At 30.5% G+C, this 27201-nt stretch overlaps 2 protein-coding genes across 2 annotated transcripts; both read left to right on the plus strand.

Moving 5' to 3' along the window:
* Nucleotides 1-3457: 3457 nt before the first annotated feature.
* Nucleotides 3458-14088, plus strand: LOC123225905 (phosphoglucomutase, chloroplastic). Its single transcript, XM_044650265.1, has 22 exons — nt 3458-3853; nt 3923-3988; nt 4205-4249; nt 4337-4429; nt 4552-4604; nt 6306-6357; nt 6435-6503; nt 6843-6911; nt 7316-7438; nt 7518-7570; nt 9740-9818; nt 9907-9971; nt 10050-10117; nt 10773-10891; nt 10967-11041; nt 11144-11259; nt 12460-12601; nt 12745-12826; nt 12908-12954; nt 13035-13112; nt 13192-13297; nt 13556-14088. Exons 1-22 carry the CDS (start codon nt 3626-3628, stop codon nt 13621-13623), a joined length of 1896 nt encoding a protein of 631 aa, XP_044506200.1. The 5' UTR covers nt 3458-3625; the 3' UTR covers nt 13624-14088.
* An 11522-nt stretch (nt 14089-25610) lies between these two features.
* Nucleotides 25611-27201, plus strand: LOC123225381 (gibberellin 20 oxidase 2). The gene is made up of 3 exons (XM_044649319.1): nt 25611-26250; nt 26339-26660; nt 26754-27201. The coding sequence occupies exons 1-3, from the start codon at nt 25697-25699 to the stop codon at nt 27015-27017; spliced, it is 1140 nt and encodes a 379-aa protein (XP_044505254.1). The 5' UTR covers nt 25611-25696; the 3' UTR covers nt 27018-27201.

Raw genomic sequence — 27201 nt, forward strand, 5'->3', positions numbered from 1 at the left:
GTCTCCTCCCCGCGAAGAAAAATCCCCTCACCGTCCCCGCGGGAAAAAATCCCCTCCTCATCCCCGCCCCGTCCCCGTGGGGAAATATCCCGTCCCCGCGAAGAAAAATCCCCTCCCCGTCCCCGCGGGAAAAAATCCCCTCCCCATACCCATAAATATAAATTTTAATTCTTTTATATATTTCAATAAATAAAATAAATCATATTTTCCCAAAATATCACTTGCTACAAGAGCTACAAAATATTCTTTGTTATTTTAGTTTAAATATAAAGTTTTCATAAAATCTAACAATATGCAATAATCAATCTCTTCATTAGTAGCTCTTCATGTATGTGATTTAGAGTAATTTTATAATAACATTAAATTTAACACTTTTCATTCACTTCAATTGATTTTATCAAGTTTATAATTTATTATTTTTTTTGTGTAAAACTTGGTGGATTGACTAACTAAGTTTTGAAGTTGAAATAAAATTAATTTGATGCATTTATATTTTATGATAATGAGATTTTGGGGTTTTTTTTAATATATTAGATTAATAGTTTAGAAATTAGTAAAAGCTAATAATTGATAATTCAAAAATTACTAAAATTAAAGTTATAGTTTTAATAAATCATAATGTAAAAATTTCTAAAACTTAATAATTTAGAAATTATTATATTAATATATTAGGTTTAGGGGGTGGAGAGGGGAAGGGAGGGGAGGGGCGGGGCGGGGCGGGGACACATGTATCCCCATCCCCGACCCGTCCCCGATTACGGGGATTTTTTTCGTCCCCATCCCCGCCCATTTCCCCATTTTTATCGAGGAATCCCCTCCCCGTTAGGGTCGGGAAGGGTCGGGGCCCCTAAAGTAGGGTCCAAATTGCCATCTCTAGTCCAAAGCTATGGGGACATGGCTACTGCCCTGTTACGTTTGTGTAGTCTCCACACTCTTATCGCTAGGGTTGGATTCGAGTCAAACCGAACTTGAGCTTGGCTCGGTTTACATATAACTGAACTCGAGTTCAAGCTCGAGCTCGTCGAGCTAGTGAAAGTCAAGCTCGAACTCAACTCGAATTTAGTTCGGTTTGTTTTTCGTTATTAAAACAACGTCGTTTTCATACATATTGATCAAAACGACGTCATTTTATATCAAAATTTTTAATTGAAAAACTTGACGAATAGCTCAAGCTTGAGCTTGAATAAGCTTGATTCGAGTTCAGCCTTACTTATCGCAAACCTGAATTACACCTTGGATTGTAAACCCTTTATTTTCATCGATAAAACTAATATACAAATAATATATATAAATTTATATATAAATAATAACATATTATTATATAATTATATAATTTTATATTAAAGATAAAACTATATTTGATCACATAATACATGTTATCATTTACATAAAAATTTATATTTATTATTTGTACATATAATATTACTCTATTTTTATTTTATTCTACTGCATCTTTTGTTTAACTCTAAATCACCTAATAATGCCCTTCCAGCTAGCTCTATCTCATAAGATTTTGTTAGTTTTATAAGACTAAGTGACCAAAACTAATATTTTTGGAATTAAATTGGATATGACTTGGTCAAGGGAATTGTTTAATTAGTGTTGGAACTGATTAATCGTTTAAAAATATATTTAAAATAATTTTACTTAATTTGTCAAAAATATATATCATATAAATTATTTTAATATAAAAAACTTAATTTAATAGATACATATTTAAAATTAAAAGATGAAGATTTGGGTTTTAATTTCAATAATGAATTTTTTTAAAAATTATTTGTTTAATATTGGTTAGATTAAATCTGATTTTTTTACTTGATTTAATTGTTCGAATCATTTGATCTAATTCAATCTAACTCGAAAAATAGTTTTATAATGAATCAAAACTGTTGTTATCAATAGATGAGAGTTCGATTAATTAAATCAACTAATCTGATATTATTTTTAAACCTAGACCAAAACATATCATATAGTTAAAAAATTTCACCTACTCTTTCAAATTTGTTTTAATTAAAAAATAAAAATAACTTTAAATCATAAAATAATAATTCCCATTTCTAATCCGACTTTAAATATGCAAATAGAAGGTGTATGAATGTTAAGCCTCACGCAATTTAACATTCAAATTTTGAAAAAATGATATACAAAATGAGATTGTAAAGTGGTTACTAGAGTTAGATTCAAACTGAATCAAATTTGAATATGATTGACTTCGAATTCAACTCAATTATAAAGTAACAAGTCCAAGCTTATGCTCGAGCTTATCAAATGCAATTATGAAAAAAGTTTGAATTTGACTTGATTCGATTCATTAATATGTAAACAATCTTGAACCTACTCATATTCAACCAAATTCAAATTAAATTCGAGCCCAGTCTAGCTCATTTCATAAAGGGAAAACAAAAATTTGCAACTTTCAATTCAATACATTTTGAAGAAGAATCTATATGCTTGTATTATAAAATGCAATTCAATTTTGTGTATTTTTTACTAATTATAACATAATTTAGTTCAGTTATGTTTGGTTAATGGTATTAAAATATTTATCTAATAATTGCCCTTACTTGGAAACGCCCAAACATGACCAAATGGACCATGAGGGGGGTTCCCAGGTAATTTGCAAACTTCCAGGGTAGGACTGTTATGATTTTTTAAGTATATCAATCATCCAACGTGTTATGATTTTTGTGACAATATCAATTGCAAAAATTGAAAAATAAAAATAAAGTTGCAATATTAAAAAAAGGCTGAAAGACTAATTTTTACCCAAAGTTTGCTGGAAGGATAAATTTTTATTTTTTAAGTTTTAAAAAATTAAATTTTTATCTATTATCCACGTTTGTTAGTAAATTATTTTAAGTAAAAGAGGAAAAAAGTTATTTTACATAAATTTTCTATTTTCTCTTGCTCTTTTATTCTTTCTCCTTATTTTTCTATTTTTCTTTTCAAAACTTTAGAGAGTAAATTATAATTTTTAAAAATATTAAATGCGATAATAAAAAAATTAAGTGAATTTTTGGTGATACAAAAAAGCTAAGGGTGTTTTTAAAAATTTTAAAAATTTAATATGCCTCTCAAAAGTTCAAAAAATAACAATTACACTATTACAAAATTAATCAAAATACAATATTTTAAAGTTGGTTAGATTTTTTATATTTTTTAAGAATTTAAGTGATAAAGTTTAAATTGGTAAACATATCTTAGTAATTTGATATTCATATTAAGTTTAATTGTAGTTTTGTAATTTTAATTAAAGAGTAAAATAGTTATTTTAAAAATCTTAATAGATTCAATAATATTAATGGATAACGGGTGTGAATTTGACTTTTTTAAACTTAAAAGCAATAATTGTCATTTCATCAAACCTTGGGTGCGACATAGTCATCGGCCTCAAAAGAACAAGGAATAACTTGAGGGGTGGAAAAAGTAACCAGTTCGCACTATCAGGCTCACGTGAAATTTTAGAGTAGATAAGTGGATTTCGAGTCCCCAAGTACATGTGACAGTCGTTAGATTTTCTCAGATCTCAAAAACTAGTAGACTGTCTTCTACTTCAATCACTTCCTTCTCCGACTCTTTTTAACTACACAGCACTAGTTAGGGTCCAGAATCGCAATCAGCTTCGATGGCTTCCTGTTCTTCTTCTCTCAGACTAAACAGTCTTTTATTATCTTCGTATCCTTCAACTGTCAAATTCAAACCATGGATAATTTACACATCTTCCTCGTCATCTTTCTCTCTCCTTTCATCTTCATCAAAACTGGCTCTTATTAGAACATCAGATTCGCATTCGTTCTCTGTCAAAGCCGCCTCCCCCTCTTCCACTGCAATTGCTGAGCCTGAAGGCATTAAGGTTCTCAATTCTTTTCTCTCTCTGTTTTTTTCACAAAAAAAATTATTTGAACTTGTGTACTTGCTTCAGATTACTTCAGTGTCTACTAAGCCGATCGAGGGCCAAAAGACTGGAACCAGTGGTCTACGAAAGAAGGTAACATTTTTATTGGTTTAATTGGTTTTCTTGTTCTTTGATTAAGTGGAAATGATTTTGATTGAAGTAGATTAATTGATTAAATTAAAGTGATATAATTGTTGTGTTGGATGAAGTTCATATTTGATGCATTTACTTTGATTTTTAATTTTATAGGCAATGGTGTGTAATTTGGTCTTGATATTTGTTTACTTTATTCAAATCTGTGCTTTGTAGGTTAAAGTTTTTAAGGAAGAGAATTACCTCGCAAATTGGATCCAGGTTCGAGATTTTGGCTTTTATTTTTAATGACATTGATTTTATTTTAGTACTTGATGCTGAATATGGATTGAAATCTTATATGCATAGGCATTGTTTAATTCATTGCCACCGGAAGACTACAAGAATGGGCTTTTGGTGTTAGGAGGAGATGGTCGCTATTTTAACAAGGAAGCTTCACAGGTCAGAGTTTGTATTGGTTGATTAAAGTTACAATTTTAGTATATTACATCCCTGTATCAGTTGATATGAGAATCAGAAAACTCTATTTCCATTTTGTTATGCCTGTTTAATTTGAAATGCAGATTATTATCAAAGTTGCTGCAGGGAATGGTGTTGGCAAAATTCTGGTTGGCAAGTAAGCAATTTAATTTGTTCAGGTTCTTGATAATATAGCTATAATTCTGCAATGCTAGAATAGGAAGACATTGTTGAACACCGTTGTAAGGCAAATCTTTTGTGACCCTCTTTCTGGAATAAAGAGTGAGTACATCTGTTGCATTGAGTAATTGTTGTGTTGGATGAGATTTTTGTTGTCTTAATTTAAATTAGGACAAGTTGTTAGTTATTACTCAAGGACATATAACACTATTCAATGAGCATCACTTGCACACAGTATGTACAATGTCTGATGAAATTTGTTTAAAATTTCGTAAATGATATTTGGTCTGTGACATTACAGTTTTCCATTAAAAGCTGGTATACCATATATTCTTCCTTTAATGTCTGTTGTCTTAACAGAGGATTTGTAAAAATTGATACCTGATCTGAATGTAATTTTTTCCGTGCCATATTAGATCTCTCCCCCATTCATTATAAAATTCCTCTTCTATCACGCTGCTTAAGGTGCCTGAATATCTTCCTAGAGAGATTTCTTAACCTTATCCAACTCCAAATTAGGGATATGCCAGAATTCCCAGGCAATTACATGGGTTGCTAGTATGGAGACCGTGGCTTCAGTATGTTTAGCTTGTTTGTTATCAGGTTATAAAATAGACGGCAAACAAGACCTTAAGAATTGACTATGAATTTATGAAAAATCCATTGTTGGCTGTTAACTACTTAAAAAATGTGAACAACTTAGGTATTTTTATGTTTTTTCGTGCCAACAAGTTTGTCCTTTACTTTCTTGACTGTTCCACTAGTACTGGCTGCCTGTATATGTTCCCAAAATAGTTGTTTGATATTGATGAAAATGCATTGCTTTTTTATCTCCTTGTAGAGGAAAATGTTTTTATTGTACTAAAATTACAAATACTCAAAGATTGCAGTGTCATTACATTTTATAACTAGATTAAAAGTTCTATAAAATTTAAAAATCATGTCGATCTAAGGAAATTTTATCCCATGAATTAGACGGGAAAAAGAGAAGGAAAAAAGATGGTATTATTTATTTATATTTTTTGTCGAAGAATTGCATAAGTTGTTCATTTTAAGTCACTATTTTATCAATCAATTGCAGTTTTTCAATAGATATTGCACTGTATTGCAATTTTAAATTTTATGCATGTCATTAATGTAATAAGGATTGCAGAGGACGTTTTAACCAAACTTTTTGGACGCTTGTACGACTTCTCTCCTTTTTAACTTATTCAAAAATTACTTTTTCTTAAATGACATTTTGGTTGATTATGTCTTTTATAAAGTCTAACAAATAAATTACAAGAAGAGAAGAACAAAAAACAATTGTTATCATATGATTTTGCATCCTCCGCCCATTATATTTGGTAACCTTGTGACTCTTATATGAGAAGTTGATGGGGTGAGTTTTCTGATCTCTAGGGGATAAATGAGAATTTGGAATTATGTTTTGTTGATTTTCAATATTAAAGAAATTTAACTAAAGTTTTCTGTGCATTCATCAACATGAAACTGTATCTTTTACAAATAGGTGTGATGGAGCATCAAGTGACTCTATTAATAGTTTTGGTTCTCCTTAACTGAAGCTACTTACAATGTTATGGTGTCAACATTTTGTAATTTAATAACCTTTTTTTTCCTACAACGTTCTTGATTCTGGTTTCTATGTGAAATATTAAATTGGATTCCACTATTGCAGGGATGGCATTATGTCAACACCAGCTGTTTCTGCTGTAATCAGGAAGCAGAAGGCAATTTTTTGCTTTTCTTTATCTCTATATTTGCTGCTAAATTTTGGCCTCATTAGTTTTACTCATTTTTTTGACAGGCCAATGGTGGATTCATAATGAGTGCAAGCCATAATCCTGGTGGGCCAGACTATGATTGGGGTATCAAGGTGAATTTCTCACATTATGCTTTGGCCCTAATTCAGATGTAAATACTGTGATAGAACCTACAAGCCTTTGTGATCATTTTTCTACTCGTTATCTACCTTTGATCCTTTATATAATTTACATGAGAAAGATTTTAAAAATTATATTCTACAGTTTAAACTATGGGAATCAATTTTCTATTATTTTTGAGAATAGCCTGTTATATAATTGTGGGAATTTTCTAAATTGTGATTCATATATTAGCAGTTTTCCTTGCTATTGATAGTATCCTGTCATTTGGAATTCTCTATGTAATGTTTTTCTTAGTTCACATTCCATTTTTTCTGTTGTTCATATTTCAGTTTAATTACAGCAGTGGGCAGCCTGCTCCGGAGTCCATAACTGACAAGATCTATGGAAATACACTATCTGTAAGTATTTGGTCTGTTTGTCTGCTTGTGAATTTACTGCTATTCAACCTTTTCTCTAAAACATATTCTGCTTTGTGCTAATATGTATTGTTTGAAAAAGTGAAATACCTTTAAATTATAATTTCTTACTTGATATACTAATTTAGCAATTCTTTTGGTTCATACACAATCCAATTTAGTCGATTAGTTTTTTGTTATGGTGTGAAATGTTCTTGATGGATTTGCTTTTGCTCGAGGTAGATATTCTGTTGAACTTGTGTTAGGAAAATTTCTAAGGTTCTGTCACAGCAGTGAGCAATAAACTCATCACTTATACATCCATTGCTAGCTAAGCAACACAATATGTGTTAATGGGTGTGGGTTTGTTTTGACTCTTTGTGTAAATTTTGACTCTTGCTGTATAGATTTCTGAGATTAAAATGGCCGACATTCCTGATGTTGATCTTTCTAGCCTCGGAGTTACACAATTTGGAAACTTCAGTGTTGAAGTAGTAGATCCAGTTTCTGACTATTTGGAGCTGATGGAGGTGGGAAACATCAGAGACATCTTTGACAATTTAAGATCATGATTCATGTGTACTTCATAGTAGTTTTATTTTTGTGCAGAATGTTTTTGATTTCCCTCTCATCAAAAGCCTTCTTTCACGACCTGATTTCAGGTATTTTGTCCTTTACCAAATAGGAATTTTCACTATTTTGGTATTAGTAGATATTTTTTGCTTCCTAGCATATTTCATTTTGGTTGATGCACAACTTTTTTCTTATTTACCTTCTAATAGATGTAAGGCATGCTAGAAGGTTTGTATTTTTGGTAAGTAAGTATATATTAACAAAGAACAAGAAATACAACCAAAGCACAACTTGAAGCATGAATCAACAAGCTAGCACAGCTAAGCAAAGACGATATAAAGGTCCATCTCAAATCTTTTCCATAGAACAAGCCCCTAAGTGAAAAGAAAACAAGGAGAAAACAAACAAAACAACATAAAACCTTCTTGAGAGCCTATTGAAGAGCTTTCCAAGATAGGAGTCAAGAAGATCCAAGAGAATACAAATGCAAAAATACAAGCAGCAAGTGTACTCCAAAAGCAAAGAAACACCCAAGAAACAAGCCTTAGCAGTAAAGAACCACCACCACAACGTGCCAAAACCGAGAAGCATCAAATCAACCATGGCTAAGCAATGTCCCAAGTCAAGCCCCAATTCCGGACGACGGATATCTCCTCTTCCTTAACTACCACAATCGGCACAGAAAAGGCCTTTTCCTAGGCATGCTAGAAGTTGCCATCACAAAAAATCGTGCTTTTATATGAAAATGATGAAATAGGTTCCAATGCCTTTGGGTACCTTTGTTCTTTGATGAATGTCTTTATGTGTTTATGGAAAATGCTATCAAGCTTTCACAAATTATTTGTTGTCAATGTTGTAAATCCAATCTCACCACATTGTTCTGTTGGGGCAAGATTTCTAGTTAAATCATTGGTGGCTTCTCATTCTTTTAAATACTCGGTCTTTATTACTGGCACATGTCTGTTGTCTTTCTTCTTCTCCTTGGGCCGCTTCTTTTGATTCATCATAGGGATCAACTGATGGATGTCAAAGATTCGTAGGAGGAAAGTAATTCTGCTTTTACATGGGGATATATATATCTCACTAGTTTCTGCCAAGGTTGAATCTAAACGTAGCCTCTAATTTAGAACTCAGTGAATATGTAGGGAGGGTTTATGGGTTTCAAATAAATAAACACATAACAGAATGGTTTTGATAAGATCCTAATGCAGGTTCAAAATGCTTGTGCTATTGACTAGTTTTTACATATTTCTAGCCTCTAGGAATGCTTTTTTCATTAATAATTCCTAGTTTTCCTCATGGTTCACAACTCTATTATGTACCCTTTGGCTTTCAATCATGCACACTAGGGTTAGCTTGAAGGGCTTATTGGTAGATTCAAAGTTGAAACACTTTCTTTACTGAGGTAAATAATATGTAGGCAGAAATGTTTTAATAGCTCCCTAGTTTCAACAACCAATATCTGGTGGTAGCAGCAACTAAAGCCTTCAGCTAATGCTGAGCTTCATAGTCTACACCAGTAACAAATTTCAGGTCATTACTTGTTGAACTTGATCTGTCATAATTTCTTTAATCTCTTCATTGATATACCAAATAAAAAATGACTTGGCAGGGAATTAGAAGAACCTTTTTTGTGTATAATGGCCATTACTTGTGATTTAAGTATTCTTTAGTTGAATTGCTGGAGCTAGACTCACATACTGAATGTTTAGTGACAAAATGTTTCTGGGTCATTTTCGTTTTTGGTTAAAGATATCCATTACCCAGTGCTTGTGAAAGAGTGTCAGTCATTTCTAAAAATTACTTTGTCACATTTCTGTGGAATATAGAATTTCCCAGATGGTGAATTTACTACTATGGATGGTTATGATTTTGTGAAGTAAGTGTTCGTGATTATTCATGTTGATTTTGTTGGAACCAGAATTCATGCTGTGCATGGTTAGTAAATTAGTATCTCTGCCACTCCACAATCTTTCTGGGTTTTCATTTTTATTTTTTTGTTTATTAAGCACCAAAACTTTGTAATCATTAAAGTAGTTTAGCTGATTGTACTTCCACTATCTTGATTATATCTATTCACATGCCAATATTACTTGCTCGATATATATTTAGTTATCTCCTTCCTTTCTATGGTGTGATTTTTCATTTCATTTCATGGAAATGATAAATCTTTTATTTATGCCCTAGTTTTAGTTCTAAAGATTATAGAGCCTCAGATTTCATGATTATCAATCTTATTATCTTGGTATCTATTGTAGATTTATATTTGATGCCATGCACGCGGTTACTGGTGCTTATGCAAAACCCATCTTTGTGGACAAGTTGGGAGCTGAATCGGTATGTTGAACAAATTAAACATTTCGAATGTACTATTATTTGTGTTTTATTAAATTTCCTGACAGTAAATGTTAGGCATGTCGTGTAGGATTCAATTTCAAATGGGGTGCCTTTGGAGGATTTTGGGCATGGTCATCCTGACCCCAATCTTACGTAAGAGAGTTGATGTCAGCTACATAGCTGGTTCATTGCAATTATTGCGAAGCATAGCTCACTTTTCTTGAAAAACAGGTATGCAAAAGATTTGGTGAACGTTATGTATGGCGACAATGGACCAGATTTTGGAGCAGCAAGTGATGGTATGTAAAAAATGATTACCAGAGACAGAACACATGTTTAATTCTTCAGCTTTTTTTTTTGCTCTTTTTTGGATTTCCAACTGCCTGAAAGAATATTGGCACTCATAATGTATATGGTACATTGAATTTGCAAATTTCCTCAAGGTTATAAATCTGCTTGTGCTTTGTTATAAAAGATATATGTGAAAGGAGTAAAATCTTCGAAATTTGATTGTTTTTAATGCAAAAATCTACTTCTCCATGTAGTGATGATATCACATATGTAGCCCTCATGTAATGTTTTTCTTATGTCCTTGGAAATTTTTGAAGAATTTCTACATTTATTTATTTTTTCTTATTGTAATGAGGTGAGAGTTAAAAAAACCTCAATTACTTATATTTGAATGGACATAGCTACCAGTAAATACCCACAATAAGAACCCTAATAAGAGAAATTTAAATATAAAATACAAGGAAACATAATCATAACATTGCCTAAAAAAAGAATTAAGGCTCACAAATAGGGATCATAAATTCTTGACAAATAGGGATAGAGATCCTAAATCCCTAATAAATGGGAATTCTTCTAGACTTTACAACACTTATTATTTCATGTTGATTTTCAAACATGGTATATACTCGAATATTCAAACTTCTTTTTGTCATTTTTGTTCAGGGGATGGTGATAGAAACATGATTCTAGGAAAGGGGTTTTTTGTTACTCCATCAGACTCGGTTGCAATTATTGCAGCAAATGCACAGGAAGCCATTCCATACTTTAAGAGTGGCCCTAAGGTAGGAAGCACAAGCACCTTTTCTTTTCATGTTAATATTTTTAAAACCTAAGATAAATGACTCAGCTTTTCTCAGGGTTTAGCCAGATCCATGCCAACAAGTGGTGCTCTTGATCGTGTTGCTGAAAAATTGAAGCTTCCATTTTTTGAGGTTAAGCACTAATTAAGTTAATGTTTTGTTACTTTGATCATAGTGATTAGTACCTGGTATTTACATACACTGGGACGCCTCTACATAACTCAAAATTGATAGGTCCCTACTGGATGGAAGTTTTTCGGAAATCTTATGGATGCTGGGAAGTTGTCAGTTTGTGGGGAAGAAAGTTTTGGTACAGGCTCTGATCATATTCGTGAGAAGGATGGCATATGGTAATTCTCTATATGAATTAGTGCCCACTTGATTAGTGTTGGGAAAGCATGGCTACATTTACTAAAATAAAGGCATACCACTCAGACTTGTTTTTTGAGTTGGCTGCATGAACTCATGTTTGTGAATTGTGACTTTTCAATGTGTTAAAACATGTTTTAGCTCATCATTAGAGCCCTTCACGTGGACAAATAGACATAGACAACTTTTCTGGTCATAAATTAGCTGTACTAGCATCACACAGCATGTTACTTTTGTTGATTAGATGAGTTTATAAGAGAACCAACTCAGGTGAAAGCTCCATTACATTTGATGTTTGTAGGTATGTCATCAATTTTTGTATTGTTGTTTGTCTAGCCATACATCTTCTGATTTGATTACACTTCTAAAAATGCTATTCTTATCACTAGTGTAACTCTTCTTGAATTTATTTCTAGTTTATGAGAAGTTATTTATTGGTAGAGGATTGCCTCTGTGATCCTGCTGAACCAACTGGGAGCTTTGATTCCCTGCCTTAGTTGAAGGAATGGGTCTGGATGAAGAGGGTTTAAGGTTCTTTTCAATAGCCAAACTAAAGTAGTTAGCTGCACAAAACTATGAGGTTCAGAAGGTGATATTGGGAATCCTCATGAAACCATTAAATAACACCCTCCACCCACATTCAAATAAAGTACACACCTGATTTGTTGGGAGAGGGTTACACACCTGTTTTCATTTTATATAATTATCAAAACTAGCTGAGATTTCAGCAGTTGATCTTAATTTCATTGTGGATTTTTTTTTTTAAACTTGAAACGTGTTGAAAAATCTTACATCTCTGCATTTTTCATTTTATGGTGTGTGCAAAATCTTCAAAATCAGTGGCTTGGGCTTGGGTCTTCTCATGAAAATCATATTGTCGAGTTACTTTGACTGCATCCATATTCTATAATATAGTTTCAAATTAGGCTAGATTGAGGGCTGAAATTTTCAAGGTATTTATTTTATTTTCTTTAATTATCAATTGTTGACCTGATTCCCTGCCTTTTTAGTCCTACATGACCTCTATATTATAAGGCAACTTTTCCTTGTTTACATGATATGAATGATGTTTTCTTTTTCTGAATAATTACATGTATTGGAGTATCACCATTGTTTCTTCTTTGCTGCCTATATTCCATTAAATTTCTAGTAAGTGGTACTACTAATTTTCCAAATGACAGGGCTGTACTGGCATGGCTTTCAATCATTGCATACCGAAACAAAGACAAAAAGCCTGGGGAAAAATTGGTATCTGTCGCGGATGTTGTGAAAGCACATTGGGCAACATATGGTAGAAACTTCTTTTCAAGATATGACTATGAAGTAAGTTTCATAGCTGCATCATGAATCACATGAAAAATTTATAGTTTTCACTCCAGTTTCAATGCATTTTCCTAAACTGTGAACTCGAGTAAGTTGCATCCTTGGAAGAAGTGCAACTCTGATTCGTTCTAATATTTGTTCAGGAATGTGAAACCGAAGGAGCCAATAAAATGGTAGAATATCTTAGAGATTTGATCTCTAAAAGCAAGACAGGGGATAAGTATGGTAAGTTGTACGCAGCATTTATTTTTTGCATAACATCCTGTGCTTCAGGCTGTTTGACTGTCTCAAAATTCCATGTTGCAGGAAGTTACACCCTTCAATTTGCAGACGACTTTACATACACTGATCCAGTGAGTCAAAGCTCTGTACATGTCCCATTTTTTTCTTAAAAATCCTTCTTTCCATTAATCCGCTATATTGAATGGTTTAGGTTGATGGAAGTGTGGTAACGAAGCAAGGTGTCCGGTTTGTTTTCACAGATGGATCAAGGATAATATTCCGTCTATCCGTATGCACCCACCATCCTTTGTTTTCTGTCCAAAATCTGAACCATTTGTGTTATTCAACCATGACTTTCTTATTAACAGGGAACTGGTTCGGCTGGTGCAACTGTCAGAATGTACATCGAACAGTTTGAGCCGGATGTCTCTAAACACGATATGGATGCTCAAGAAGCCTTAAAACCATTAATAGGTTAGTTAAACCTCAACTGTGCAAAGTTTCCAGTTTGCTTGCATAATTATTTTTAATAAAATTATGTGAACACATTTTGAGCATATAATTAGTTACACAGATGATGTATCATCATGTGATTGAATGATTTTAAATTAAGAATAAAGTAATACCCAATCAAACAATGATACGTTTTCTGTGTACCCAATTGTATAGTAAAAAATATGTATACATAGCATTACATAATTATTTTATACAAAAATTATACACGTGTTTCAGATCTGGCATTGTCCGTGTCAAAGCTGAAGGATTTCACAGGAAGGGAGAAGCCCACAGTCATCACATAAGCATTCAGATGTTAAGCCAGGGAAAAGGGAAGGGCAGGCTGCCCTCGTGTTGAGTTATATATATGTTTTTCTGTTAGGTTTTGGCTTTGCGGTAGAAAATCTAGCACTCCACAATAATAAATAACTCCATGTAATAAATAAATCAGCAAATATGCATGTGGAAATAAAAAATGATATTAATGAATAAAAAAAGAGGGCTTAAGTTCATCAATTACGCGAGTGTGGATGCCCATTTGATTTTGTTGATGACAATTTTGTAGACGTTAGGGCTCAAACGGCCATACATAGGATAGTCCTATAATTTTTTGTAATTTATTAGGACATGGGTTTTTGGGGAATTTGGAGTGATCTCACATATAATGAAACTGACATGCAACACTATTATCGTGGTCGATGTTGTAATGCATTTTACTAATTGCATCCTTGTATTTTATAGCTATTTGGATAGTATTTTGTTTAAAATTATTCATAGTTATCAATATTTTATGATATATGATAAGTATTTTATAATATTATATGATATAAGTAAAAAATAAAATATTTTTATAGATGTATTGAATTAATATAATATATTGAATGTATCATATAATATGATACGGATTTTACGATATAACATATTTTATTGATACATATTGATATTTTTTTTAAAAAAAATGATGATTTAGAAGGATTGTATATGAAATTTTTAACATTTTAGGGGTTTTTGTGAATTTTTTAAATGATGATGTGTTAATTGCAATTTTTTATAATTTTATTTTTTTTAAAATGTATCATATAATATGATATATGATATTGATTATAATATGTGATTTAATGGATTCTAATTTTTATAATTTTATTCAATATTTTTTATTATTTTAACAGTTTTGTTATCTATTGCCTTTTCTATCTTTCTTAAAAATCAAAATATTGGGCACAAAACTCCCTAAAAAATTTACATAAACCCCAAGAGTTCACATAAAATATTTATCGCACCTTTCGTTCACTCAAAAAAAATTACGTTAAGGCTCCTAGAGTTTGCATAAAAATTTTCTACCCTGCCTTTGATGGAGTAAAAAGTTTTCATAAACTCCCTTAGGGATCGAGTAAAAAATACTATGAACTAGGGAAATTTCACATTGTTTTTTTTTTTTTTAAATTCATGCATATTTAAATCCCAAGAACTTTTTACTAACTTAGAATAATGCATATCACGTAAGTAAATACCCATAAAATAACAATGTACAATCATTGTAGCTTTAAAGATCAACAAAATTTAAAGCTAATATCGGTCTTACTATATAAATGTAATAATATATCTTGTTTGATTTTGACTTTACATGCAAGATATCGCAAATAAGAGTTACGTATTAATAAAGATTTAGGTTTTATTTTAGGGTTTTGTTGAAATAAAAAATGAAAGACAAAATTATATTTAATTAAATTAGTTATTTATACTGAACAAATATATATACTTATTTTGAATATATAAATAAATATATATTTGATATATATTATTAAGTGATTAGATAATTTTAAATTAAAGATTAAATAATAATCAATTATATAATAATAAATATAAATATATATTTATTTATATATTTAAAATAGGTATATATAATATTATTTTTAATTATTTTCGTATTAAAAATTAATATATCCAACAAATAATCCAGCTTTCACTGTTGGATGCGATGCCATTTCTAATCACGTTTCTATCAATGGGCCAAAAAATCAGTTGGGCTTGCCATTTTGGGCTTTGTTGATAATAGAAATTACAAGTTCTGCTAGTTTTCTAAACCGGAAGTACGTTTTTTTAAGGTCCAGTATAAATAATTTTAAGAGCAATGTATGCGCACGTAGTATTGAGTGTGTATATATATAGTATTATATAATATAGTATTATATAATTAGATATTATTTTATTTTTAATTAAAAATTATTTAATAATATATATTAAATATGTATTTATTTGTGTATTAAAATAGATATATATATAATTTTATTATAATTTTAAATTAGAATAATATTATGTATATCTAATTTTAAATATAAAATAATATATTATTATATAATTAAATATTATTCAAATAAATATAATATAAAATTATTTAATTATATAATAATATATTATAATAAAAAGGTCAAGGACCGAAATAAGATAGAAGGACAAAATTAATCATTTCTCGCATGACTAATGATAATGACCCATCAAAAAACTGTACAAAGTTCCTCTCCTTTTTCTAAAGAGAGACGAGTGGGAAAACTGTTCAATGTTGAAGATGCTGCAATATGTTATTTGTTGGATTTGATTTATGAGTTCCTATAAAGATATGGGCCACTTGGACGGTCAATGCATAAAGTTGCCCTTCACTTGCTCTTTATGGAGAATTTCATGAACTAGTTTAGGAACTAGACGAATCAATCAAACTTGAACAAGTAGAACCCGATGTCTACAGTGTTTTTGAAGCTCATAAAAAGATGAACTTTAAAGTAGTTGATGAATTTGAAAGGATATCAATTGTAATAAAATTGTACGTACTCATTCAAGTATACAAATAGATATATATTTGATTTATATTATCAAATAATTGAATAATTTTAAAGTAAAGATAAACTAACATTTAATCGCAGATGACACGCATCAAATATATACTCATTGATGTACTCAAATTAGATACATATTATATTACTTTATGAATTATTAAATAAGAAGTAGGGGTGCGCATGATATGGTTTGAGAGTTTTTTCGAACCAAACTAAAAAACAATTTCGAAAATTTTCAAATCAAACCAAACAATTTTACATTTCAAACAAAACCAACCAAATTGAAAAAAATATGGTTTAATCTGGGTTGAATTACAGTTTGAACCATAGTTATCAATATCTGTAGTACATAATACGCATCTTACAATACGATATATAATACGTATCTTACATATAGTTAGAAAATGATATATATCATACGCTGTATTGAATTAATATGATACACAAATCGTATCATACAATATAATATATATCTTACGATATGATATATATTACCGATACAGATCGATATAATTTTTTTAAAGAAAATGATGATGCAGTAAAAGTGTAAACAAAAAATTTTAAAATATTAAGGGTGTTTGTGATATTTTTCAAAATAACGACATGCAAATTATAATATTTTATTTTTTAAAAGATGTATAATACAATACGATACATGCTATATATATTATTTAATAAAATTATCGTTTTATAAAATATAATATAAATATATAAAATAAATATCAAATATACATACAATATATATTTAAAGAAAATGATAAAATAAATATAAAAAAACAAGTTGTACACCTAATTAGTTATTAGAAAATTCTATCAAATATAATTATATATATTTTAAAGAAATATGGTTTATAGTTTAATTTGGTTTGAAAATTACCAAAATTTAAAAAAACAATTTAAAAATTTTTCAACCAAAACCAAATCATTTAACAAACTAAACCAAACAAAACTGTAATTTTTAAATGATTCAATTCAATTTTATGGCTCTAACTGAATTATGGACATCCTAGTAAGAAAGAAAGGAAATACAGTAATTGAAATAAAGCTGATGAGGTTTCCATGATAAAAGTCATCCAATGGCAAATTCCGACCATCATTTATGGTACAACTAAGATTGACATCTCCACCATGTATATGTGTGTATAATGGAAGAAACAGTGTGGTTAATAACTCAAAGTATTTGCTCTAAACTGCAACCCCAAGTGATATGCATAATGGCACATGCAGCACCCACTGATGAACAATTTGAGATGACATGTTGGCTGGGACACCATTTTTTCATCACTTTTTTTAAACTTTGTATGTCTTATGGAACAGTTATCCTCTTGGATACTCCTCCATTCTCAGGATGTGACATTCTCTTCTTCATGAAAAAAAGAGCAGCCCGGATGGAGATGGGAACCCTAAAAAAGTTGTGCTTTTTCACTGCAAATGAAGTGATTTAGGCCTTCTATTTTCAATTAATTAACTTAATATAAATGGAGGATGACATTGTAATAGGTTGGATTAGAAGTCAGCATCAATTGGGTTTTCCATGAGTGTGAGAACATATACTTTTGATATAATTGCCACCCAGTTCGTCTTTTTCTTTAAAGATCCCAAACCAAAATCAATCTGGATTGTCTCTGCTCCCCATTGTTATGTGATTCAAGTTCTCCACCAGACCCACCAACAAATAATGGTACAAACAAGAGTAAAGCAAGCAATCTTTTAGTGGACAATTTCTTTCTTTCTTTCTTTCTCTTTCTCGCACTATATAACTATATTTGTATAAAGATCCAACCTTGTTGGGTCTGTCAATATCATGGGATTTGCCTTACAGAGAAACTTAATTTGCCCCACTTTTTTTAGCTGCATGTCAATGTGACAACCCCACCATCATGTTAGTTGCTTGTACTCATGGACCTTCATGTCTTCTTTCTTTTTATTTCTCCATCCACTGTCTCGTGTTCTTGTCATCAACTATCTAAGTGATTTGCATTTTGATTCTGATTTTGATTTTAAATCAACTCCTATTAATTTCCCCCCAACCATAACTACACTAATAAAGTTGATATTTCTAAGCCAACTACCCATATTAAACTTATAAATCTTATTATATTCACAAAGCCACGTGATTTGCTTTTTCATATTTATTATATTCTTCAACAAGTGAAGAAGTGAATATTATTTGCCCTTTTTACTCTTGTATACAGGTTTCCCTCGTTTTATGTCTGTTTATTTATTAATCAACGACTAACAATAATGATGGAAAGAAAACAAAACATTTCTACTACACTAATCTCTCTGTCTACTATTTAGGAGGGTTTAGCTTGAGGTGGTATTGTTTCCATTATTATAAAATTCTGTTGAGTAATTTGTTTGTGTTGCTAAAGGATGTTTTCAACATTATGTTAGAACAATAAAATTATGTGCATGTACCTAATTTCAAGTATTTAATTAGATGTGATTGATTGTTACTAATTATATGATAACACATATCTGAATATCTAATTAGATATTTAAAATTGAATGTGCATAAAATTGTTTTAGGTTAAATTTTATGATAATGAGCTTCTCCTAAAGTGCACAAATAAGACTTATCAAATGATCTTCTCAAAGTTTGGTAAGAGTTAATTATCCTTTACATTTTACTGTATCATTTTCTTGGCCAAAGAATGGCACGTAATAGATTCATTGCTTTGCTACTTTTTTCATATATTGTCCTCTTCTTTTAACTTTAGTTCACAACTTGGTAACATTTTGGGCTCACTGTTCATCACCTTTTTAAAGATACATGCTTTCAATTATCATGACTTACACTTCGCAACTTCATTTCTGTCAAGATACATGACTTCAATTATCATCACCCTTAATATACCTTCTTGCATGACACTCTACAAACTTCTTTGTTTGATGATATATATATATATTCTAATTATATTGGTTTATTGACACAGAAATGCACCATGTGAATTAGCTTCTTAAAGTTAAGGGTTTAGAATCAAAGAACTCTTATAAATCTGCCTTACAAATGAAGGTTAATTTTGTAGATATGGATTAACTGTAATTTTATAAAAGATAAGGGGGTAGACTGTTATGAGGAATAAAACAAAATTTTGGTAGAGGGAAAGGTAAATTTTCAAACTAAGTTAAGGGAAAATATACGTTTTCAAAACTAAATAAGGAAAGGAGATTAAATTTTTTTTTTTTAGTATTACTGATTAAATTATATTTATACCTTTATAACTAATAAATTTTTTTAATTGAAATAATTGACGGGTGGGTATGTAAATTTTCCAAAGTTAATGGGTGTGACTTTGTCAATGAATCAAACTTTGGGTGGGAATAGTTGAGTTAGTTTGAACCCAATTTTAAATACTCAATTAGATATTTAAATGATTTGTCATCATATAATCGAATGATTGTGAATTAAAAATAACATAATACTCAATTATATGATAACATGCTATTTAAGTATCCGATTAGATACGCAAAATTAGATATACATATCATTGCTCTAATCAATATATGAATATGGTGAGTTTAACTTTGCATGAATTAATGTGCATACCATAACTTTTTTTGAAAAAAAAAATTCAATTGTTGTACAATTGAAGAGATATAGTCAAATATAGAATCAATAAATAAGGTAATTTATAAGTTCCTCTAAAAAATAATCCCCGAAATTTGATTATCTAATTGAATATTTAAATAATATATTAATTTTATACCATTGTGTGTTTTTAAATTGAGAATAAAATAATATTCAATTATATAATGATAAATCATCTTTGTATTTAATTATATACTCAAAATTAGATGCACATAATATTTCTTTTATAAATTAAACAAGTAAAAAATCTTTGTCAATTGTGGATGCTATTTAAATGATTAGAAATTATTTATAAGTCATTAACATATTTTCGGATAATTAATTCTTTCCAAAATTTCATGGCCCACAATCTTATTTAAAATTCATCTAGTTAGTAATTATGAACAAAACTTGTTGCATCAATGTTTTTATGGGAATGGTTGGATTCAAAGCGAGTTTATTTGAGTTTAAAATAAATTTTACTCAAACGAATCTGAGTATAAATATGAGATAACAAGTATGAACCAAAACCCGAATAAGTGTCTTGCTTGATTCGCATGGCTCGAAAGCCAAGCACGGCTCGGTTTTATTAATAAATGAACTTTGAAATAATGTCGTATAATGTACATATCAATAATCCAGACTTTGACATAAGTCTGAAATACAAATTCAATGTCGAGCTTATCGAGCTTGAAATATAAGTTTTTAAAGCTGATCATAATGAATTCGAATCTAAATTAAATGTGAACTGATGATAAATACTACAATTATAAAACGAGTTAAATATGAACATGTGTTCAACATGCGCAATGAGCCCAAGACACCAAAAAGGAGTAAAAAATAAGTCAAACCCTTTTTAGAGTTGCCTTGACTCGTATGCATCCCTATTTGCTAGATATTTATACACGAAACTTAAAGTGAGAAAAAAATTCAGCAGATAAGTTGACTTAATCTAAGTGCTCCAACGCATAATATTAGTTTCCCATTAGTTCCACACAAGAGTCGGTGCTTAAAAAGTCCGTCGCCTTCTTTTAGAGATGACAACACTTTGTAACTGCTTCCTTCTAATTCGTCTGTATGAAATGACCAATTCTAGAGCTATACACGAGTACTTGCATGACAAAGGTGTGGCGTGTCTACACGTAAGATTAGAGGATTGACAGTTACTGAAAAACATATAAAGAGTAAATTTCTCACTGTAATACAATGATTGTGGGGGTATATATAGATTTGAAATCTATTGATAATATATTAAAATAAAATATTTAATTTATTTAATATAATATTTATAAGATTAATCCATTAAATCTTATATTTAACTTATTTAATATAATTAATTCAATCTTAAATAAATAATTTGACTAATATAAGATGCTAAATAAAAAATTAAATGTCACAAATGAAAAATACCAATGCATCATTCTTATTCTTGTATAAAGGTTCCCCTCGTTTTATGTGTTTATTAACAAACGGCTATGAGTAATGGTGGAAAGAAAACACTACAGCATTTCTACAACACTTACCTCCCTGTCTACTGTTTAGGGTTTAGCTTGAGGTGGTATTATTTTTGTTTGTGTTGCTAAAGGATGTTTTCAATGTTATGTTAAATTTGTTTATAATGAGCTTCTCCTTAACTGCACAAATTAGACTTATAATGACAAAGACGATTTCGTTTTCGTCTGAAATGAAAACACTTTGATGAATATGATTTCATTTTCATTAAAGAAAATCATTTTAATCGAAGACATAAGTTTGATAGACAAATAGAGATAACCTACATGGGAGGATAGACGTGGTTGGAGATGACAAAATTCATCATCTCTGACGATAGTTTTAAAATCCTAGAAGTAAAATTATCACTTTTTAAAATTTAGATTTAAAAAAATTGTTAGATTTTTAAACTGAAAGGAAAACATGTGATAAAACTTTAGTTTTTAAAATTCTTTTGTTAAATGAAGGTTTTGTCATTAACTTTAACCGAGAATTCTAAAGAATTTTGCCTATGAGTGTGATTTTGAATTTTTGGAAGTTAGAAGGTGGAAGTTTGGGGTTACACTTAACATTGGCTGAGAACAAGTCTTTTGGCCCAATCATAATAAAGAGTTAATTTAAAGGAGAGAGTTTAATGTATATGTGCTGTTAAGACATAAAATTATCGGTATAATTTTTATATATAAATAATGATATATCATTATTATAATTAAATATTATTATAATTTTAATTTAAAATTATTTAATAATATAATATTATTTATATACAAAATTATATATATTATTTATATTTATAAAATTACTAAGTGTGCATTTATTTTCTTTTCTCACTCTTAATCATTAGTATATGCATATGGTGAGTTTAATTTTAAAGGAGCTCAAAAGAAAAGTCAACTAAAGAAGCCTGTAATTACAGTTTCAACACTGTTTTTTGAAGGAGCTAAGTGCGCTGACTTTGAAGGAGCTAAATCCGATTAAAGACGTTGACTTGAGCTAAGTGCGTGCTCCAACGCATAATATTAGTTTCCCATTACTTCCACACAAGAGTCAATGCTTCAAAAAGCTGTCCTCTCCCTGTAGAGATGACAAGACTCCTGACGGCATCCTCTAATTCGTCTGTATGAAATGACTTACTAAGATACAGAGTATCTGATAACTAATTTGTGTTAAGATACGAGATTTTCAACAGAAAAAAGTATTATCATATCCAATGTGTATATATATATATATAGATATATATATATATATAAAATAAAATATATTAAATTAAATTAATATAATATAATAAATATAATGATATAATAAATATTATTAATATAGATCAATATATATTTTTAAAGAAAATAATGATATAATAAAAATGTACATGAAACATTTTAAGATTTTAAAGGTATTTGTGATATTTTCTAAAATGATAGTATTAATTATAATTTTTTATTATTTTATTAATATTTTATTATTTTATTTTTTAAAACGGGTATTATACGATACAATATATAATATATGATATAAAAAATTAAGTTTTTGATACATTATTCGACTACTATGGGGTAAAGTTTTGAAACCTACTTTTAACATATCAAAATTAACAATAGAATTATACGTACCCGCTTTAGATATATAAATAGATACAAACTTAATTTTTTGTTATTATGTAATTAAATAATTTTGAATTAAGAAAATATAACAAATAATCATGTGATAACACACTGTATACCTATTGCGTAATCAAAATAAGTATATAAAGTATTACTCAAAGATTAAACTTTTAATTTATTTGATATTGATATGATAATTTAATTTTAAAATAGTAATCTAGTTTAAATAAAATTTTTTTCTATACAAAAAAAAAAGAAAGAGACATATGATATGAAAAGTACTCATCTTGACTATAAGGATTTTGTAATATATGCCAAGGGATTTGTGGAAAATCTCCCTTTATATATAACTTTGTACGTCTAAGGATAGTTTAATATGAATAACCCTATATAAATATACATTTAAATCCAAATTCTCAAGTTTGTTAAGTGTATGAAAATTAGGCCAACATAGAGAGGAATATATGTTAAGCGTCACCTGTGATGGCCATGACTGATATATATGTTTTACCTGCTGAGAACCTCAAACCTCAAACAGTCCCTTAAAAGGGAGAGAAGATTTTGACGTTTCTTCTGTGCATTAAAGTTTATGTGGTGACAATATGAAAGAAACAAAGCAAAAAAGAAAGAGAAGGACAACGAGCGGGCCGGAGTTGAATGATACAATCTCTGCAACAATATTTTACTTGTTGTCCTTTCCCTTGTATGATTTAATGGACCGTCTTCTTCTTGCAACTTGCAATCTGTAGTACGATGTATGAAAATGAAACCCATATGCACCAACTTGTAAGAAAGAATCTTACCAAAATATTTTGTTACATTTCGGGGCTATTTGGTTCAGAGATTTAAAGATTACCTTGATAATCTATCTTTTATTATTTATATTATCTTATTTTGTTTGTCAATAATAAAATATTATGATAATATTCTATTATCAATATTGACATGAAGAGTAATATAAGTGGTAATCTGATTACTCCCTTCACCTTAGACATTAAAATATTACTAAGATAATCTTGATTTTATTATAATTATATTATAATTTATTAATTTTTTTAGACAAAAATATTTTTATTTTTAATTAGCATATAAAAATAAATATATTAAAGGGCATTTAAGTAAAATAATTTATTTATATTATTTTATTACCTTTAACCAAATATAATAATTATTTATACCTATCAAATTTTATGAAATATAATAATCATTTATATCCAGTAATTTTTTAAGTAATTTATTTTCAAGATAATCTCTCTATTTTAGTAATAAAACATTATCCAAACTAAAGCCTTTTATATATTTTTGGTCTGGTTATTTATCTCCTCCAAGGTGAAATTTGAGCACAACTGTTGATGATCGAGAGTCACACTTGTGCCAGACACAATCTTTTTGAGGCCATTTTAATTGCAATAACCCAACCTTCCTTTGTTTAATTTTATCAAAGTCATGAAGCAAAATCAATTGAACTGTCAACCTGTCAATTAATTTTCTCATGAAATCTAAATTTGCAATTGACCTACGAGCAAATTTATAGTGCATAGACCTCGGGATTGACTTGGGTGGATGAGTTGTATCTCCATACAAAAAGATTGGGTTTGAACCCTAATGATGTCATGTCAAACCCTTAATTTGTGTATTGGTTATTGATCAAATCACTATACTCTAAGATTTATTTGTTTAGCTAACCCGATAAGGTCCCGATTTAAAAAAAATAAAAAATCATGGGCAAAAGGCAAAAAATCTTTTGGTGGGTAATGGGAGGAAACCGAACTACATTGTCCCTAACATGGCACTCACTTTCTTCTTGCAGTTCTAGAAATCCAAAGAGATGTCAAATCAAAATCTAGAAATGTGTTTTGGGTTTGAGTTTATATAGTTCACAGATTGCTTCTGGTAAGAATTGGCATCATGTCAAATTCTCCACTATGCTAGTTGCCTCCTTGACTAGACCTTAAGTGGGGCACCACCCAAATTGCAAATTTGGGTTTTCAACTCAAGTAAATTGGTGCCTAAATTATTGTATTTTTGACATCGTCTGCTGTAAATTATTTTTATTATGCATAGCCAACATGCTCATTGATATATAGTGTCACTCTTGGAAATGTGTATGCATATATATTTTAAATGGTGTCAATAAAACTAAAACACAGTGGAGCAAGGGCGGCTAAGTTAAAACTGAACCCATTGTTGAATTACCCATGTCTCTTGGTCCTGTTTTCATCACATGAAAAGTTCCATATAGCTCTTCAGTTTCCATTACTTCGATGATTACTACTGAAACTTGTGTTTGTCTCTTCCTTGAATAAACTGGCACGTGGCTGGTCACAAGTGTTGCAACCATTCATTTGCATTTACTTTTGTCCCAATACAGGAGGATTTGGGAAATAAGTTTAGTTTTTATGTGGGACAACTTTTTCGAACACCCGGCTTTTGATTTTCTTATATAGTTGCGAAGAAAGGCTCAGGGGCAGCCTCTGTGGTTGGCTTAGGCCTTTCATTTATGGATCCGATAGGTTCAAACGACACTTCTTTTGCCACCAGACAGTGTGGTGTGGATACAATGAATAGAAAGCCGGTGACATTAACATATTTACTCTTCAAAAACGCCAAAATACTATTGGGAAACGCTTTCCTGGCAAACTTTAAAGAAGACAAATCACCTATATAAGTTGGACCCATTACCTAATTTTCTATTTGGAAGCACCCTCAGTTTGTAAAACTTACTTCTTTCGAGCCCTTTTTGGCAAACACTTAAATTAAAGAGAGGGATAGATCGCGCTATAAGATTCCAGCTTTTCTTTCAACGCACATCTCAAACTTATATCACTTTCTTTCTTCATCTCTTACTCTTACTCTTTCTCAAAAACACTAGTCTTTTAATGAAATGGCAACAGACTGCATCACAAATATAACCTCCAAGCCTCATCACCCAAAAGATGAATACAAAGATGAACAAAAGCAACTTGTTTTTGATGCTTCTGTGATTAGGCATCAAACCCACATACCAAAACAGTTTATTTGGCCCGATGAGGAAAAGCCTTGTGTTAATGCACCTGAACTTCAAGTTCCACTTATTGACTTAAGCGGTTTTCTCTCTGGTAACCCTGATGCTGCAAAAGAAGCTTCAAGACTCGTTGGTGAGGCTTGTCAAAAGCATGGTTTCTTCCTTGTTGTTAATCATGGAGTCGATTCAAGACTTCTGGCTGATGCTCACCGCTTCATGGATAACTTTTTTGAGCTTCCACTTTGTCAAAAGCAAAAGGCTCAAAGGAAACTTGGTGAGCACTGTGGTTATGCCAGTAGTTTCACTGGTAGATTTTCTTCCAAACTTCCATGGAAAGAGACACTTTCTTTTCGCTATTCAGCTGATAGAAACTCATCAAACATTGTTCAAGACTACTTTCTCGATACAATGGGAGATGAATTCAAGCAATTCGGGTATTTATGTTACCAGTTGTTCTTCTTATGATTCCATTCTTTCCTTTGAATTAAAATCTAACCTTTCTCTTGTTCTTGCTTATTTAAGGAGGGTCTACCAGGACTATTGTGAAGCTATGAGCACCCTTTCTCTAGGGATCATGGAGCTTCTAGCTATTAGCCTTGGCATAAAGCGATGTCATTTCAGAGATTTTTTTGAAGAAAATGAATCAATAATGAGGCTAAACTACTATCCTCCGTGTCAAAAACCTGACCTTACTTTAGGAACCGGGCCTCATTGCGATCCAACTTCTTTAACCATCCTCCACCAAGACCAAGTGGGTGGTCTTCAAGTGTTTGTAGATGATGAATGGCGCTTAATCAGCCCAAATTTCGAAGCTTTTGTCGTTAACATTGGCGACACCTTAATGGTAAGATACTTTTTCATTATTAACTTATAATATATCTTTAACAGTGAAAATAATATTTTATTTATAAATTTGGTTGTTGTTATACTTTTACAGGCACTTTCTAATGGGAGATACAAGAGCTGCTTACACAGAGCGGTTGTTAACAACGAGAAAACAAGGAAATCACTTGCTTTCTTTCTGTGCCCAAAGAATGAAAAGGTGGTAACCCCACCTGCTGAATTGGTGGAAAACTATGGTCCAAGAATATACCCAGATTTTACATGGCCTATGTTGCTTGAATTTACTCAGAAGCATTACAGAGCTGACATGAATACTCTTCAAGTATTCACCAACTGGCTTCAACAGAAAAACAGCTGAACCAAGTTTTAGTGGTCATCATGTAATGTTAATTTTGTTTCTGTCAAAGAAAAAGACGTTGCTCAGATCGAAAAAATCAAATGGGATATATGGATGGAGGGTTGGGCTTTAATTTTACCAATTACAACAAATACTGTTTAGAGAAGACAAACGCAAAGGTAAAACAGGAAAAAAATAAAATAAA

Source organism: Mangifera indica, chromosome 9 (genome assembly GCF_011075055.1).
Source record: "Mangifera indica cultivar Alphonso chromosome 9, CATAS_Mindica_2.1, whole genome shotgun sequence".
Lineage (NCBI taxonomy): Eukaryota > Viridiplantae > Streptophyta > Magnoliopsida > Sapindales > Anacardiaceae > Mangifera > Mangifera indica.